General features: G+C 56.0%; 1 protein-coding gene across 2 annotated transcripts in view; it reads left to right on the top strand.

Annotated features, from left to right (window-relative positions):
• CERS2 (ceramide synthase 2) overlaps window positions 1–13,351 on the top strand; it is a 55,559-nt gene extending 42,208 nt beyond the window's left edge. Inside the window, exons 1-11 of one of the 2 annotated variants that reach the window (XM_039512245.1) lie at window positions 2,733–2,867; window positions 3,015–3,188; window positions 5,649–5,766; window positions 7,061–7,179; window positions 7,916–7,973; window positions 8,081–8,131; window positions 8,626–8,718; window positions 9,327–9,455; window positions 10,144–10,250; window positions 10,537–10,690; window positions 11,756–13,351. In XM_039512245.1, the coding sequence (XP_039368179.1) occupies window positions 2,866–2,867; window positions 3,015–3,188; window positions 5,649–5,766; window positions 7,061–7,179; window positions 7,916–7,973; window positions 8,081–8,131; window positions 8,626–8,718; window positions 9,327–9,455; window positions 10,144–10,250; window positions 10,537–10,690; window positions 11,756–11,881 (1,131 nt within the window). In that variant the 5' untranslated portion in view covers window positions 2,733–2,865 and the 3' untranslated portion in view covers window positions 11,882–13,351. Of the gene's footprint in view, window positions 1–2,732; window positions 2,868–3,014; window positions 3,189–5,648; window positions 5,767–7,060; window positions 7,180–7,915; window positions 7,974–8,080; window positions 8,132–8,625; window positions 8,719–9,326; window positions 9,456–10,143; window positions 10,251–10,536; window positions 10,691–11,755 lie in introns of those variants that run through there. The other variant, XM_039512246.1, reaches the window with a different exon arrangement.
• Window positions 13,352–15,644: the final 2,293 nt, after the last annotated feature.

Below are 15,644 nucleotides of genomic sequence, written 5' to 3'. Positions count from 1 at the left end.
AGGGAAAGCAGAGGCATACGGGCAATGACTCTGAGAGCATTGGCAGAGCTGGCAATAGAACCCAGGTGCCCTGCCCATGCAGGAAGTGGGAAGGTGGAGCTTGTGTTTCTCCAGCACTGCTGAAGGGCAGCCATCTCTAGGGTGGAGCCCAGTGCCAGACTGCACAGCATGTTAGGCAGCTGCCTGGGGGAGGGGAGGAGTTAGGTGGGTTTCAGCCTTGTTTCATACAGGCTGCTCACACTGAGATGGGCCTCGACCCAGACACTGGGGCAGCCTCCTCTCTGGCTTCGCTGCCAGGGAACGGGCTGGACTGGATCTGTGACATCCGCTGTGCTTGCACTGAGCTGCTGTCAGAGTGGCAGGGCACTAGCCCCATGACTGATCTGGAGGGTCTTCCTCTGCACATGCTGGGGGGAGGCAGCAGAGAGCCAACCTGACAGTCAGCACTGAGAGCCCTCTTACCACCCCCCTGCTTCCAGCTTGAGTCTTGGCCACGCCTGGCTGGTCATACGCCACCAGCCTCTCTGCCACCCAGATACTCTCTTCCAGGCTATGCCAGCCCTGTCCTCGCCTTGCCGGTGAACAAGAGATGCACCCCAGTCCAAGAGGCTCTTTTGAATCGTTCCTCTGGGATATCCAGCCCCTGAGGCTCACAGAAATCCCAGCTCCTCTGCCCCCGCAGGAGCAGTGTGCCCTAGTTTACCATAATGTTTAAACCACTCTGCACTTGTGAGCACTTTTACTAAAACCAAAGCGGGTTTATCGGAGAGAGAATAGAGATTTAACTAGAAACAAGAGCGAGCGATGGAGAGAAAAGGTTGCAACACAAAACAAAACGCAAAGCTGGGTCAGCACTTATCAGTAGTTCCCTTTCCTAGCTAATAAAGTCGGGTTCCCCCCAACGTTCAGCCTGTTGCAGAAGGACCAGGATCCAAACGTTTGTGAAAACACCCCTGCTCCCCAAGGGGTTTCCTCTTTGACTAGATCCAAAGAACCTGTCTGTCCTCTGACACTAAAACAGTTTTTTGTCCCTGTTCACAGCCCTGGCGCGCCCGGCTCTTGTTGCAATGCTCCTTTTTCACCTTTAAGAGGTTTTGATTGTTTGTATGGTGCAAGGCTAAACATTGCATTGCATCACCGGCTAAATAGAGGAGGGGTGACAACTCCCTCCTGCCTGCATGGGCCATCACCGAGACCTGTATCCTGGTGACTGATTTTTTTTACTGCAAGTCCATAAAGCATACTGTCAGTAGAAACACGTTAGTCCTTGCTAGTACCTGTACAATTGTGAATCTTGACAAGTTACGAGCTTTCTTTAGACACCTTACAGCAGGAGTGGGCAAACTTCGGCCCATGGGCTGGATCCGGCCCACCAACCGTTTTAATCCGGCCCTTGAGCTCCCGCTGGGGAGTGGGCTCTGGTGCTTGCCCCACTCTGGCGCTCTAGCCGGTGAGCAGGGTCGGGGGCCGCTCCATGTGGCCCATGGAAGCAGCGGCATGGCCCTGCCCCATGCATAAGAGCAGCCAGGGGGCTCCGCTCTACATGCTGCTCCTACCCCAAGCGCCGCCCACACAACTCCCATTGGCTGGGAACTGCAGCCAATGGGAGCTGCAGGGGCGGTGCCTGTGGACGGGGCAGCATGCAGACCTGCCTGGCCACACCTTTGCATAGGAGCCAGAGAAGAAACATTCCGCTGATTCTGGGAGCTGCTCAAGGTAAGTGCTGCCCAGAGCCTGCGCCCCAACCCCCTGGCCCAGCCCTGATTCCCCCTCCCGCTCTCCAAACCCCTCAATCCCAGCCCGGAGCTCCCTCCTACACCCCAAACTCATCTCCATCTGGAGGCCTTACCTCCCCTTCACTCCCCCGTCCCAGAGCCTCCTCCCACACCCTGAACTCCTCATTTCTGGCCCCACCCCAGAGCCTGCACCCCCAACCAGAGCCCTCACCCTCTCCTACACCGCAACTCAATTTTGGGAGCATTCATGGCCCGCCGTACAATTTCTATTCCCAGATGCGGCCCTCAGGCCAAAAAGTTTGCTCACCCCTGTGTTACAGCTTACGCTTGATGGATAAATATCCTGTAAGATATGTTTGGTGTAGTGAGTTTGTCAGGTCTGAGGTGAGAGTTGTTCGCACAGAACCAGGGACCCTTTGTCAAGGTGCCTTTGTGTCACAGCTGGGTGCTGCAGTCATCCTGGGAAAGCCACTGTCACCTGCTCAGCCTCCCCTATTCTGAGCCCCAGGCAGAATGTAACCGGATCTCCCACGCGTGGCCAGGATGGGCCCGGGGGGACTAGTAGCTGGAACTCTGCATGGAGGTGAGCGAAAGCTAGATGCAGAGCTGGGTGCATTTGTGCTGCTGGCGCCTCCTATCTGATGCAGTTTATTTGTACTGTGGTAGCACCTAGGGTCGCCATTCAGGACCCCCTGGCGCTAGGTGCTGTACACACAGAACAAAAAGCCAGTCCCGGCCCTGAAGGACGTACACATCTGTACTTAGAGAGCGTCTTGACTTGAATGTGGCATGTGACCTGCTGTACATCGGTCCCAACCCAGACCCTTTGCAGCTACTATAGACCCCATGGTGCATTTCAACCCTAGAGCCTCCACGTTTGGCTTCCCTGGATTTCCCCTGCGATTTCAGTCACATACAAGGTTCTTTCCTTGCTAAACTGCCGTGTGGTGTTTAAACAGCTGCAGCATTCCGCCCCCTGTGCCAGCTATGGTCTCACCACTTCCCTGTGTGTCCTTAGCACTGTAGGGCTTACGGTGATTCTCCTTCTGCTCTGGGACAGGAGGGGGCCTGTGCCGTGATGAGCGGTGGGATCCCGGGGCTGCGAGGGTTGGAGCAGCCGTGATAAGTCATGTGTGTCCTTGTGCTTCCTTGTAGCTTGGGTGCTGGGAAGCCGAGGGTGGAGGCAGGGGCCTTGGCCACTGTTGCCCAGGGGCATGGGTAGGAGGCGCAGGGAACCCTGGAGCATGAATGAGTCACTCCATGTCTCTCCCCCTGCAGGATGTTCCAGACGTTATACAATTACTTTTGGTGGGACCGGCTCTGGTTGCCGGTGAACCTGACATGGTCGGACCTGGAAGACAAGGATGGGCGGGTCTATGCCAAGGCTTCGGACCTCTACATCACCATCCCCTTAGCCTTCCTCTTCCTCGTCGTCAGGCACCTCTTCGAAATGTGAGTACCTAGGGGAGGCCAGGTCAGCATCCATCCCTACAGCCTGGCTGGAGCCAGCTGAAGGAGCGCCCCCTGGTGGATAGTGAGGAAATATCCAGCCCCTAGAGGAAGCCGTTGAGGGCAGATTTTCATAACACTGGGTGCACATTAGGTGCTAGGCGCTTCTGCAAACCCAGATCTTGTTAAGGTGCCTGAGCAGTCTAGAAAATCTGGCCTCAGTTCAAATCTCCACATCCCACTCCCTTCCCAGAGCCAGGAATCCTGACTCCTTGCCCCCTGCCCTAACCACTAGACCCCACTCCCCTCTCAGAGCTGGCGGTAAAACCCAGGAATCCTGACTTCCAGCCCCCTGCACTAACCCACTAGACCCCACTCCTCATTCAGAGCTGTGAACAGAACCCAGGAGTCCTGAATCCCCCAGTCCAGTGTGTGGGCCGGGGTGCCTTAAATGAAGGGGGAGAATCTCCTTATTTCACTTGGGCTGTGTCTACACTGTACTTCTGTCAGCAAAACTTTTGTCGGTCAGGAGTGTGAAAAAACTCCTTGACCGACAAAAGTTTTACCGATGAAAAGTGCTGTTGTGGTTAGTGCTTTGTCGGTGGGAGACGCTCTCCCGCCAACAAAGCTACTGCCCTTCATTGGAGGTGGTTTTATTTTGCACTGCGTACCTTGCAAGGGTATGGCAGTAGCGGCACAGCTAAGGTACGCAGCATAGACATCGTATTACACACGCTGTCCTTCCCTCCAAATACTAAAAAGTCATAAACCCAGACCTCATAAAGCAGCAGGCAATGGACTGCAGGCTGCAGCCTGCACTGACCTCTGTGGGAATGAGAGAAAGCTTGGCAGAGGGTCTCTAACCTCCTAGCTTCTAGGAATACGGAGCATGTGGCATGTACTTATACGCACCCGGCCCAGGCAGCGCGGCACAAACGCTCGCATTGTGCACGCCAGCCCCCGATCCCGGGTATCTCAGCAATGCTGGGGGCTGAGGCAGGAACAGCTGGGCTGAGGCATTAAAGAGCAATTTGTTGTATAGACCACCGTCACCATCGTGGTGACAAACGGAGACGGGAGAACAGAGCTGGCTTTGTTGGGGGGGATCGGGCACAGGCATGGTGGGTGGGCGGAGCTCCATCGGGAGCCGTCTGCCCGTGTTGTGCGTGTGCCCAGGGTGCTCTATGCCTGTGAGCATCTTGCTGTGATTGCAGCTGGGTGGGATGAGCAGCGTGAAGCTGGGGGAGGACGGGGCTGGGTTTCTTTGGGGATGTCTCCCCACATGTTGTCAGCAAACCACCTTGGATGCCCAGCCCCTGTGGGGTGAAAGCAGGGGTCTTGGACTGGGAAGTAGGGGGCTGGAGATGTTTCTTTTCTATGTAGCAAATGGAAGAGTCACTTTCCCGGCCCTTGACTTTTTCTTTCTTTCTGTCTTTTTTCTCACCCATTTTCTTTTTTCCTCTCCCCTCAGTTAAAGACATGCTCAGTCTTTCTTTGCTTTCATATCATTCACTTCTCTCTCCCTGAGCCTTCCTTCTCTTCCCTCAATTAATTTTTCTTTTGCTCTGTCTCCCCAGCCATCATTTGAGATCCCCCACTCTGATTTTTAATCCTTTACTTCCCCTGTACCTATCAATCACCTCCATTCTGGCAGGTCTTCTGATCAAAACACACATTGGTGACTTTAACTCTTTGCTCCAGCTGCTGGGAGTCAGGACTCCGGGGTTGTGTCCCCTGGTCTGGCAGAGGAGTGGGCTTAGACACACTGTTCTCACCAACTGTATGATGCAGGAGTGAGTCCAGTCCCTTCTCCATGCCTCAGTTTCTCCATCTGTAAAATGGGAAGGATATTAAGATTCCTCCCGGGCCATCTGTGGGACATACCTGGGCCAAAGGGGTGCAGCTAGGTTTGCTCTGTCATGTGGGTTTGACTTCCACCTAATGGCCACTGCCCAGCAGAATTCTGGTCAGTGACTTTACAGGCAGCCTTGGAGTTCTGATCCGAGGGCTGTCAGGTTGCAGGAGGGAATTGATTGTCCATATGGATTTGTGTTATGGTAGGGCCTACAGGCCGAGCAGTAATGGGTGTGTCTTTGCCAGAAGCTGCACAAATGTAAGGTGACACGGTTCCTGCCTTGAAGAGTTATAACCTAATAATTAGGCGTATTCTGGTAGCCCCACAGTACCAGGTGCTGCACACACTAATAACTCCTCCTAACTCTTCCATGGCACTTCCCATCAGTAGATCTCAAAGCGCTGCACTCTGGAGAGCGGTTTCCTCCTCCCCCTTGCACAGATGGGGGAAAGCAGCAGCGCTGTCCCTTTCCCAGACTGTGGCCTCATGTTATAACAACGCTGGATTGCCACAAAGGGAAGGGCCTCCATGTTCTAAAGCATTATTCTAACCACGTGTTTTCTGCCTGTGCTCCCCATTCCTCTCTCCACCCTTCACCCCATCCCCAGATATGTGGCTACCCCACTAGCCGGGCTTTTGAACGTCAAGGAGAAGATCCGATTAAAAGCCACCCCAAATCCCGTGCTAGAAAAGTTCTACGCTTCATCCTCAAAACACCCCAAACAGGTACAGTGCGTGCCACCGGCGGGGGGGGAGGGCTGTATTGCCTGCCACAGGCGTGGCGCTGGGATTGCGCTGGGGTGCTGCAGGCGAGGCGTCCTGGGCTGCCCTCTCCCACCCGGAGTCTCTGGGAGCTGATCTGTACGGGGCTAGCAGGGCACCTGGGGCGTTAATGTGATGGTATGAAATGAATCTGGCTCTGTGTGTTGGAAGAAACCAGGAGGCGAGTTGAGGGGCTAAGTGGCTGCATTTAGGGCTCGGGGTGCTTTTGCATGCGGCTTTAGTGATTCAGGGGCTAACACACCGGTCTTTCCCCCCGGCGGGGTGGGGGTCCATTCCTGATCATTACAGGTGCTCTGCCTCATCCCCAGGAGGTCGCTGGCCAGAGCGGCAGCCTCTGCCTGGGGGGTTCCCGGAGCTGGCCTAACAGGGAGGAGGTACAAGGCAGGATTGAGGGGCATTTGCACAGCTGCTGGGGCAGAGGGGGAGCCCCGGGCTGGATTAGCAGGGGGGATGTGGGTTGGGATTGCGGAGCCTAAGGCTGGGATAGCAGGGGGCTGCCGGGTGGGAGTGTGGGGCACCGGCAGAGCTGGGGGTGTGAGGAGTTGGGATAGCAGGGGGCTGCCGGGTGGGAGTATGGGGCACCAGCAGAGCTGGGGGTGTGAGGAGTTGGGATAGCAGGGGGATGGGGGTCAGGAATGAGGGGCCCAGGCAGAGCTCTGTGTGGGGCAAACCCAGAGCTGGGCTAGCCAGGGTGGGACAGGCTGGGGGTGAGGGCCCCCGGCAGAGGATAACAGTCTGTGGCTCAGGATTGCAGAGGAGCTGGTACCCTGCACTTGTCTAGTTCAGCCCATGTGCTTTCAGCTTCTCACTCTCTCAGGCACCGGCGCCCCGCAGCCCTTGGTCACTGGCTCTGAAGGCTCAAAACAAACCCCCTTGTGGCTGCCAGGGCCTGCAGCTCCCAGCCTGTCTCGGGGCCTGGCCGCGTGGTAACGAGCAGGCTGTGGCTGCAGTGGGTGTAGACAGACCCGCTCTCGCTAGCTCAGGAGCAGCGAAGCTGCAGCAGCACCGGCTCTGGGCCCCTGGAGAGTTGTTAGATGCCCCCGCCTGGCGCCTTCACTATGGCCAGTACCTGAGCTCATGAGACCAAAGCGAGCTGTCATTGCACAGCACGGATTGCCAGGCAGACACCCGCTGCCTCCCCGCACAAGTGACTCTTGACCACCCTGTCGCCTGGTCCTGGGGCCCAGCCAGCCCCTGGGTCACCCTGGTAACCGCCCCCGGGTCTCTCCCCTCCCAGGGCGACATCGAGATGCTCTCCAAGAAGAGCGGCTGCATGGTCCGGCAGGTGGAGCGCTGGTTCCGACGCAGGCGCAACCAGGACAGGCCCAGCTTGCTCAAGAAGTTCCGGGAGGCCAGGTAAGAGCCTGGTGCCGCTCGCCCAGCCACGCAACGGCGACCCTGTCGCCCCCTGGTGTCTGCAGCGCCCCCTGCAGCCTATCGCCCTTTGAACTCGGGACCCCCTTGTGCTCTGTGCTGAGCTGGGCACCGTAGGGCGGACCCGGGACTCTCGTCGTGGGGGTGGTTCTCCAGTGGTGGGAAGGGAGCGTCTGTGGGCTGTGAGCACTGGAATGGTGGCGGAGGCGGCCCCGGGATTCCATTTGGGGTGATCCCCTTAAGCCCATAGTGCCCTGTCACCTCCGTGCGCTGCATCAGAACTGACCGGGCTGAGCAGGCAGGTTTGGTGGTGGTGGGAGTGGAGGAGCCTGTTCCCTCCCCAGCCCAGGCCGGTGCCCGCTGTGAACGCTGCTCCTGAGCCCAGCTGGGCTCCCAGCACGGCTCCAGCTTCAAGGCGAAAGGCAAGAGGGTGACAGGATTGAGGGGACTCTTAAAGCCCAGCGGCTGCAAGGCTCGCTTCCCCCCTGCTTTCTCACGGCATAGGACGAGGCTCCATCCCTGCTGGATCACGAGATAGGCACAGAAAGGGTCCCCGGTGACCCAGAGGGGCACTTCAACCCTGTGTCCCCTGGGCCGACTCCCTCTGGAGCTCCCAAGCATCCGGGGCTCCCTACCTGCCCTTCCCATGACGTGTTCTCTCTCCTCGTCACCCCGCCCCATGCTCCTCTGTTGAGAACCATCTGCTTCCTTTTTCCAGTTGGCGATTCACCTTTTACCTTATTGCTTTCATTGCTGGCATGGCCGTCATAGTGGATGTAAGTAAGATCTGCCGTTTCGACCCCTTCCCGGTCTCTCACCCCGTCCTGGCCAAGGTGCCCTGCTAACCCCTGTCCTGTTTCCCCCCTCCCGTTTTTCCTCACAGAAGCCCTGGTTCTACGACTTGAAGGAGGTGTGGAAAGGGTACCCGATCCAGGTGAGTCCAGCACGCGCCTGCTGTCGGGTTAGCGCCCGTGGGCAGAGCCGGCTGTTTCTCTCCTTCAGCTCCATGAGCGGAGAGAGTCCTGGCTTGGCTCAGCCTCCACCATAGCTGCCTGGGCAGCCAATGAAACCCTGCTTCATTGGGACGCACGTCCATTGGTGCCTGTGCTCCGAAGTCAGGATGGTTACCTGGCAACTACTCGGTGGTTAACATCTCCTCGGAGGGAGTTCTGAGGAATTGCTGGGATAGTGCAATACGTGGCCTGTGGCCACCTAGGAAATCCAGGGTGATGTCAAGGCTCAGATCCTCCTGCTTCCAAAGCTCAGGTCCCTGCCGCTTAAGCTACAGGAGAATCCCCATTAGTTCTGTGCAGAATCGGGCTTATGGCACACAGCAGTGCCATTCTGATCCCATCCAGCAGAGGGCGCGCGCACATGCTTCAGCAGAGCATTGTTACGATGAGCTCTCTGGTCCCGTTTGCCTTGCAGACCACGCTGCCGTCGCAGTACTGGTACTACATGATCGAGCTGTCGTTCTACTGGTCCCTGCTCTTCAGCATCGCCTCCGACGTGAAGCGCAAGGTAGGCTGTCTCCCGCATGCCTGGCTGCGCAGGAGGCAGGCGGGATGGATGGAGATCCATGTGCGTCCCCAGTCCTGGGCTGAATGGGGAAGAGATCTGGTGGCACTGGGCTGGCCCTGCCGCCCCTGCGGGGGTCTGGAGAGAATCCCCTGTGCCCTGATCAGTCCTAGGCCTCCCGGACTTGGGAGGGGAGAGTCTCCTGGGGTCAGAGGGCTTCTGCTTGGGGCTGCCTCCATTAGCTCCATAGGGCGAGCAGTGGCCCCAAACCAGCCCTGGTACTAGGAATGTGGCCCTCCCCCCACTACATGGGTGTAGTTGCTTGGTGATCCCCAGGCAGCCCCACTCAGTCCCCATTGGGATATCGCAGGGGGGCACATCTGCCTCCCTCCAAGAGGAGGACTCTGTGTCTGGGGCTGGGGGGGTGAGCAGCTTGGCAGTGCTGGACAAGGAGGGGCTGGTGTGTTTGGGGATGGGGGAGGGGTAGGAAGTTTTTTGGCAGGGCAGGCCTGTGTATCTGGGGCAGGAGGGGCTGGGCTGGGGTCTGACCCCTCCTCTTGTTTGTTGGGCGGGTTAACCCCTTCCTTTCCCCTCCCTCCTCTTCCCGGCAGGACTTCAAAGAGCAGATCATCCACCACGTGGCCACCATCATCCTGATCAGCTTTTCCTGGTTTGCCAACTACATCCGGGCGGGGACGCTGATCATGGCCCTGCATGACTCTGCCGACTACCTGCTGGAGGTGAGCTGTGGGGAGAGCAGCATGCAACCCCCCACCCGGTCCCTGCGGCTCTTCCCCATGGCTGATGCACCACACGACCATGATGCCAATGACAGCAGAACCCCTGGCGCCCCCGTGAAGCCAGTGGGACTCTCTCCCATGGGGTGGGGGGGCTGCCCCACTGAGCCCGGCACAGAACCCAGGAGTCCAGAGACTCATCCCTGGTCTATTTGGACTCTAAGCTCCTTGGGACAGTGTCTCGCTGTGTGTCTGGGCAGCACCTGGCACACCGGGACCGTTGGGTGCTGCAGCAATACACCTAATGTGAAATCGATGACTGGGCGTTTCGTCGAGACGTCCGTCATCGGGAGCTGGGGGAGCTCTCAGACGCCAGCCCTACCTGAAAACCAAACCAGGCAGCTGCTCTTAGCATAGCTGCTGTACTTTAGTGCTTAGAGGTTCCAGCTAAGGGCAGGGCCCTGTTGTGCGAGGTGCTGTAGGTACAGAACAAGACCCGGCCCCTTCCCCAAGGAGCTCCCAGTCGAGACTGCCAAGGGTGGGAGACAGGCAGGATTTGACAAGTGGGAGAGCCCCCGAGAGACGCAATGACTCATCCGAGTCTCCCTAGGCCCACGCTCTGCCCCCAGCTCACATCTCCCACGCCTCAACGGCACTGCCGCTTACTGTGGCTTTGGCCTCTCGCCCCCAGTCTGCCAAGATGTTTAACTACGCCGGCTGGAAGAACACCTGCAACAACATCTTCATCGTGTTCGCTGCCATCTTCATCGTCACACGCCTCATCATCCTGCCCTTCTGGTGAGCAAGCGCCCCAGCCTCTGACCGTGGCCTGCTGCTGCTCTTAGGCCTGGGACAGCATTGCAGGGGGGGTGGGAAAAGCTGGCTGTCGGAGGATGATCCAGGAGTTTCATGTACGTGGCGGAGCCAGGAATAGGACCCAGAGCTCCTGAGTGCCAGTCTGGCCCTCTGGCCACTAGGCCACGCTGCCAGTTTTGCTTCTGAGCCGTGTGAGCCAGGAGGGTTGCGTAGCTGCCTCACTTTCAGTACAGTGAACGTGTCTGAGGTCTCCTGTGCTCTCCTGTAGGATCATGCACTGCACCGTGGTCTATCCTCTGGACCTGTACCCGCCCTTCTTCGGCTATTACTTCTTCAACTTCATGATGGTGGTGCTGCAGTCGCTGCATATCTTCTGGGCGTATCTCATCATCCGCATGGCCCACAAGTTCATAACTGGAAAGGCAGGTTCACTTTCTCTGGCAGGGAGGGAGGAGGGGGGAGGTTGTTTTTTTCTCCTCCAGGTCACCCTTCGCTTACATTGGAACCCAGGGCACACCAGGAGCGAAGCGAAGTGAAGCCACCCCTCCAGGGAGGATGGGGAAGTGGAAGAGATCAGCAATTTTTAAGACCGGTCGGAGGGGCGTTTTCTCGTCCTGATTAATGGGGACAAATAACACGATGGGGACAGGGGTGTTTATTGTAGGGTTGCTCATTTGTTTGTGGTGCAACAGTGCAGAGATTCCCAGCAGAGGGGGGTGGCGGGGTGAGCACTGGGGGCTCTATTGCCTTTTTGAGGCTAGAGAAAAGCCTTTGGTCCAGCTCTTCAGTCATTCCGGCGCCTATCTCCCACTGAGTCCTATGGGAACTAGGCAGCTAAATCCCTACGAGGATCTGGGCCTTGGGGCTCTAAGCAGCACCATGATTTGAGGCTCCAGTGGCACGTCCCAGGGCATCCAGGGCTGGTAGGGCCATGTGCTGGGTGGTGCTCTAGGAACGGGAGAAGTTTGCTAGGGCAACAGCATGGAGCGGGGAGAGGCAGGGAGAAACCAGAGCTCAGTAGTGAGGTCCTGGAGCATCTCTGGGGAAGGCAAGGCAGTAGGGGATCAGTGGGACCTGCGTGCCGCAGGGGTAAACGGGGAGGGGGCTTTTCACGTCGCAGGTGTGAGTGCAGCTCCGTTCCAGGCAGGATCTGTTACCATCTAAAGCGCGTGCGTGGCCCCCATGTGAGAGGTGTGGGAGGATTTCACACAATTCCCAGTCAGGTGCCTGGCTCACAAAGCCACCTGTGCAGATGGCACTAATGGAGGAGGGGCAGGGCTGGGGACGGAATGGGCCTTGGACACTAAACCCCGCTCATGGTGCTCCACAGGGAAACTAAGGCACAGAAGCAAAACGGGTCACGCAGCAAGGCAGTGGCAGTGCGAGGAACAGACCCCAGAGTCCTGACACCCAGTCCCACTCTGCTCTAGCCCGCTTGCCCCATTTCACTTTGATTCGTGAAGCCCCTTTCTTTTCAACCCCTCCAGGTGGTGGAAGATGAGAGGAGTGATCGCGAGGAGACCGACAACACGGAGGAGGAGGAAGTGACGAAGAACGGGCCCCTTTCCAACGGGCACCCCGTCCTGAACAACAACCACCGGAAAACCGATTGATTTTAGGCGCACGTGGAGGTGTCGCCAGCTCACCGCCCGGCCCCACCACCACGGGCATCAGCTGAGAAGGCCAAAACGTCAAGAGAACTTCAGCTTCCACCCTGCCACCAAGTGTAGTGCCAGGGTCTCCTTTCTGTCCCCTATAAATAGTTACTCTCCCTCTTCTCCTCAGAGCTGATCTAGTGGAAATAGCTGACCCAGCTGTGGGGAGGCTAAAGGAATGGACCCTGGAGTGCCAGCACCAACCCTACACGTGTGCTTAGAATACATCATTTGAGGTCAATTTTCTTTCCTATTGCTGCAGATGGAAATGTGCCAACTTTGTGGGGGGGAGGGGTGGTAGCGCCTCGTGCCACCGCCATACAGCAGTGTCCTGTCTCTCTGTATCCTCACCCAGCTGCCTTAAAACCAAACTGGGACGCGAGGATTCCCTTCTCCAAGACTGCCTGGCCCCGTCCCCAAACTCTAGGTGCACAGTGGAAGGCACAGCCAGACTGCTACCTGAGGGAGAGATGGCCAGTGGCTCTCTGTTTTTGTGTGTTACACACACACACATGCACAGAGAAAGCTGGCGCCAGTTCCTTCCCTGTCTGTTTTATTGGTGAGGTATGGCTTCGTTGCCTCTCGAGTTGCTCTGTTCTCGACTCTCGTGTTTCTGGAAAGGAATCCCCGAGCTGTGTTGCTGGTGGAAATAACGCACAAAAGCAGAACTCTGATGTCCTCCGAGGGCTTGGATTCAATCGCAAAGACTCACTTGTTCCCCTTTGGTGGTGGGTTTTTTGGAAACGACTGCAAGCCCTCTCCCCAAACTCCTTTCCAGCTGTAGAGGAAACAAGTGTTTCCTGTGCAGGGGGGCGTGGAGTTTATTTTGCTTTCTTGGGTAATAGCAAAGGCATGAAATCAAAGCCTAGGAAGGCCAGAGACCATCCTGTCAATTTCAGCTCTGCAGTTCAGGCCCTCCTGGGCGCCTTGTGCTCCACTGCAGAGTGAAGGAGTTCAGGGACTAAGATGGACGGGTCTCGTTCTGGCTTTGCTATTTGCCACCGTTAGTGAATGGAGGTCAAAGCTTTGGCGGCTGGCTCCCCAGCATGACCGAGATGTGCCCATTGCACCCAGAAAAGCAAAGGAATACGAGGAGCAGAGTCCCTGACTTGCTCTGGGGAGCAGGAAGGAAGAGCAGCCAGAAGGAATTTGTGCTGTTTACAGCTCACCACCACAGTAACAGACTTGTGGGATCAGGTGACATTTGTTATACCACGGGGGGAGGTTGAGTTAAGTAGATGAACGTCTGGGTATTAATGGCTGATTTATTAGACAACACTATTGAGTACTTGCTGGAAGGAAGCTGTGTGATTTAGACACACTACCTAGTATCTGTTTCGATGGGGATTTAATACACCCCATTGTTTTGCTCTATAAGAATTGGTTCTGATCACCTTTAAGAACGATCTATTCCACTTCCCTTCTAATGTGCTTTTTCCCCCCTCCGCCCAGGCTATGAATGGACAAATGAATTTGCAACTGATTTTTTTTTCTATTTATTTTTTTTTAAAGCTAGGACTAAGTACAAAAAGGAACTGGACCGCAGAGTCTTTCATGTAAAAACAGATTCGGTGGGGGCTGAAATGCTGAAGGCAGTAAAACTTTCCAGGCTAGACAGAGGGGTTGGAGAAAAGGACCATTAACCTAACTTCAGACCAAAATGTTGTTTTTTAAAAGTTAAAATTTATTAAAAGTTAAATAAAACTAAAACTTCTGTAAAAACAGGCGTGGTGGTTTCTGTTGGAGTGTCACCCTGTTCCCACCCACCCCCCATCTGAGGGGTTTGGATCACTATGAAACATGTGGGGCAGTTTTCATATCAGCTGTGCCGCTCTTGCCAGACTGGAGCTGGTGCGGTTTTCTCAGGAGCGTCCTCTTGTGGTGCTAACTTGGTCACTACCAGCATCCCAAGGCTAGCAGGGATCAGCTCCCATTTTTAAGGCATCAGAATAAGCAGCCAGATTTTCAAAAGCGCTCACTCAGCATGCTGGGTTTTGAGGTCTCCTGGAAACCTGGGTGTGGCCCACTGGGAGGTGTGGGGAACTTCTGAAAGTCGGACCTTTATTTAAGAGCCTGAACACTTGGGAGAACCAAGCCCAGAGTGGGGGTGTTGCATGCTTAGAGAGGGGGGGTTAGAACTTTAAGTGCTTTCTACTGGCCTATTTTTAAGCACAACTGGCCTCCCATGTCCTAGAAAAGCCACCTGCTGCAGCCCCTCTGAGGCAACACTGTTGAAATACTAGTGTGGCTACGGGCAGCTTGGGAGGAACGAGCCACTGATTTAACGCTGCTATTAATAGCACTTCTCCATTAGCACTACCAGATTCCCATGCAGCCCCTCAAATGGACAGAGACAGCGAGCGGAGGAGCTTTCAGATGTCCTAGGAAAGGTAATTACTGTAAAAGACTTCAGAAGCCATGGTCAAACTCTCTGCCCATTAGCAAGGGTGGAGTTCCTTTTCTCTACACACGTGTAGTAGCTCTCTGCCCAGGAGTGACCCCCTTGCTGGTCCAGGGACCCTCAGTTCCCATGACCCACTGGTTTCTAACTAGAAGGGCCTGCACTGATGCTCTTTGTAGCTCAGGGCCGTGCAGGGTGGGGACGGTCTGGCCCTGAGCTGACTTGCTGCAGGTTGGAAAAAGGGAGCAACCGGAACAGTTTACTTCCCCTAGCTTGGTTTGGTGAACTCAGCCTGGCCCCTGCCCCTTGCTGCGGTTGGAGAGCTGGTGCCTAGGGATTGCCTCAGGCTCTGGCCGGTGCCATGTGCTGCCTGGGTGGTTCTGGCAGATTCGTGGTGACAATGCCCACGCTCCAAAGTGTGTGAAGCTAAACCAGCGCTAGAACCTGCTAGAGGTTTCGGATGGTAAAGGGCATCTCTTTGTAAACAGGGTTTAGTTTAATAAGAGACCCCTTACAAGGAAGTCACTTGACCCCTTTGGATGGGCAGGGACCTGGACAGGCTACAGCACCTCCACCTGCAAAAAGAGGCCTAAAAATATGTTTGCTTTAAGGAAAGGAGCAACTTTTAGCTTCGCCCTTTGGTCTTGGGAAGCTTAGCCTGGCCCCTGAGAAACCCCACAAGCTACATGTGCGTGTTTACATGGCAGCGGCCCAAGCTTCCTCCCACCAGCGTCAGCTGGAGCCTGGCCGTGGGTATTTGCCCCTCTAGCAGCCCATGCCCCACTCGAACTAGTTACTGTCACTTGGATTTTACCACTTCAGTTTCCATTGCTAGATACCCTTGTTGAAAAGCATTTGAGGAGGAGCCAGCCTCATTAAAACTAAGCAATGAAGTGCCCCAGCCATAAGGAGCTAGGGTTTGTCTGTGATTGTTCACTCTGTTAAAGCCAGGTTGTGTGGAGGGGCTGCAGCAGCCTCTGGAGCTTGTTCCATCCCCAGGAGATCAAGCTCCTCCTGCAAACCTGCAGCTGCACGGTTCTCTGAGCTGCTATTTTTAGATTTGTTTCCATTGTGAGCTCCGTGCCCTGGCATCTCTAGCCCCAGGGAAGGCTGGACGTGCACTGCCCTGAGGAGGGCAGGTGTCATGCAAAGCTCTAAGAGGCAATGTGCCTTCACCTGGCAGGCGCAATCGTGTGCTATGGTCCTGGCGCTACAGAAGACGTTAGTCTGCTATTTGATGGAGCTATAATGTAACCCTAGACCAAGCTAAGCAGCCTCAGCTGTGTAACTGAGCCCCAGTCTCCAGAAACTCTGGTTTCA

Source organism: Mauremys reevesii, linkage group 24 (genome assembly GCF_016161935.1).
Source record: "Mauremys reevesii isolate NIE-2019 linkage group 24, ASM1616193v1, whole genome shotgun sequence".
In the NCBI taxonomy this organism is placed as follows: Eukaryota; Metazoa; Chordata; order Testudines; family Geoemydidae; genus Mauremys; species Mauremys reevesii.
This window is presented reverse-complemented; position numbering and strand designations above follow the sequence as displayed.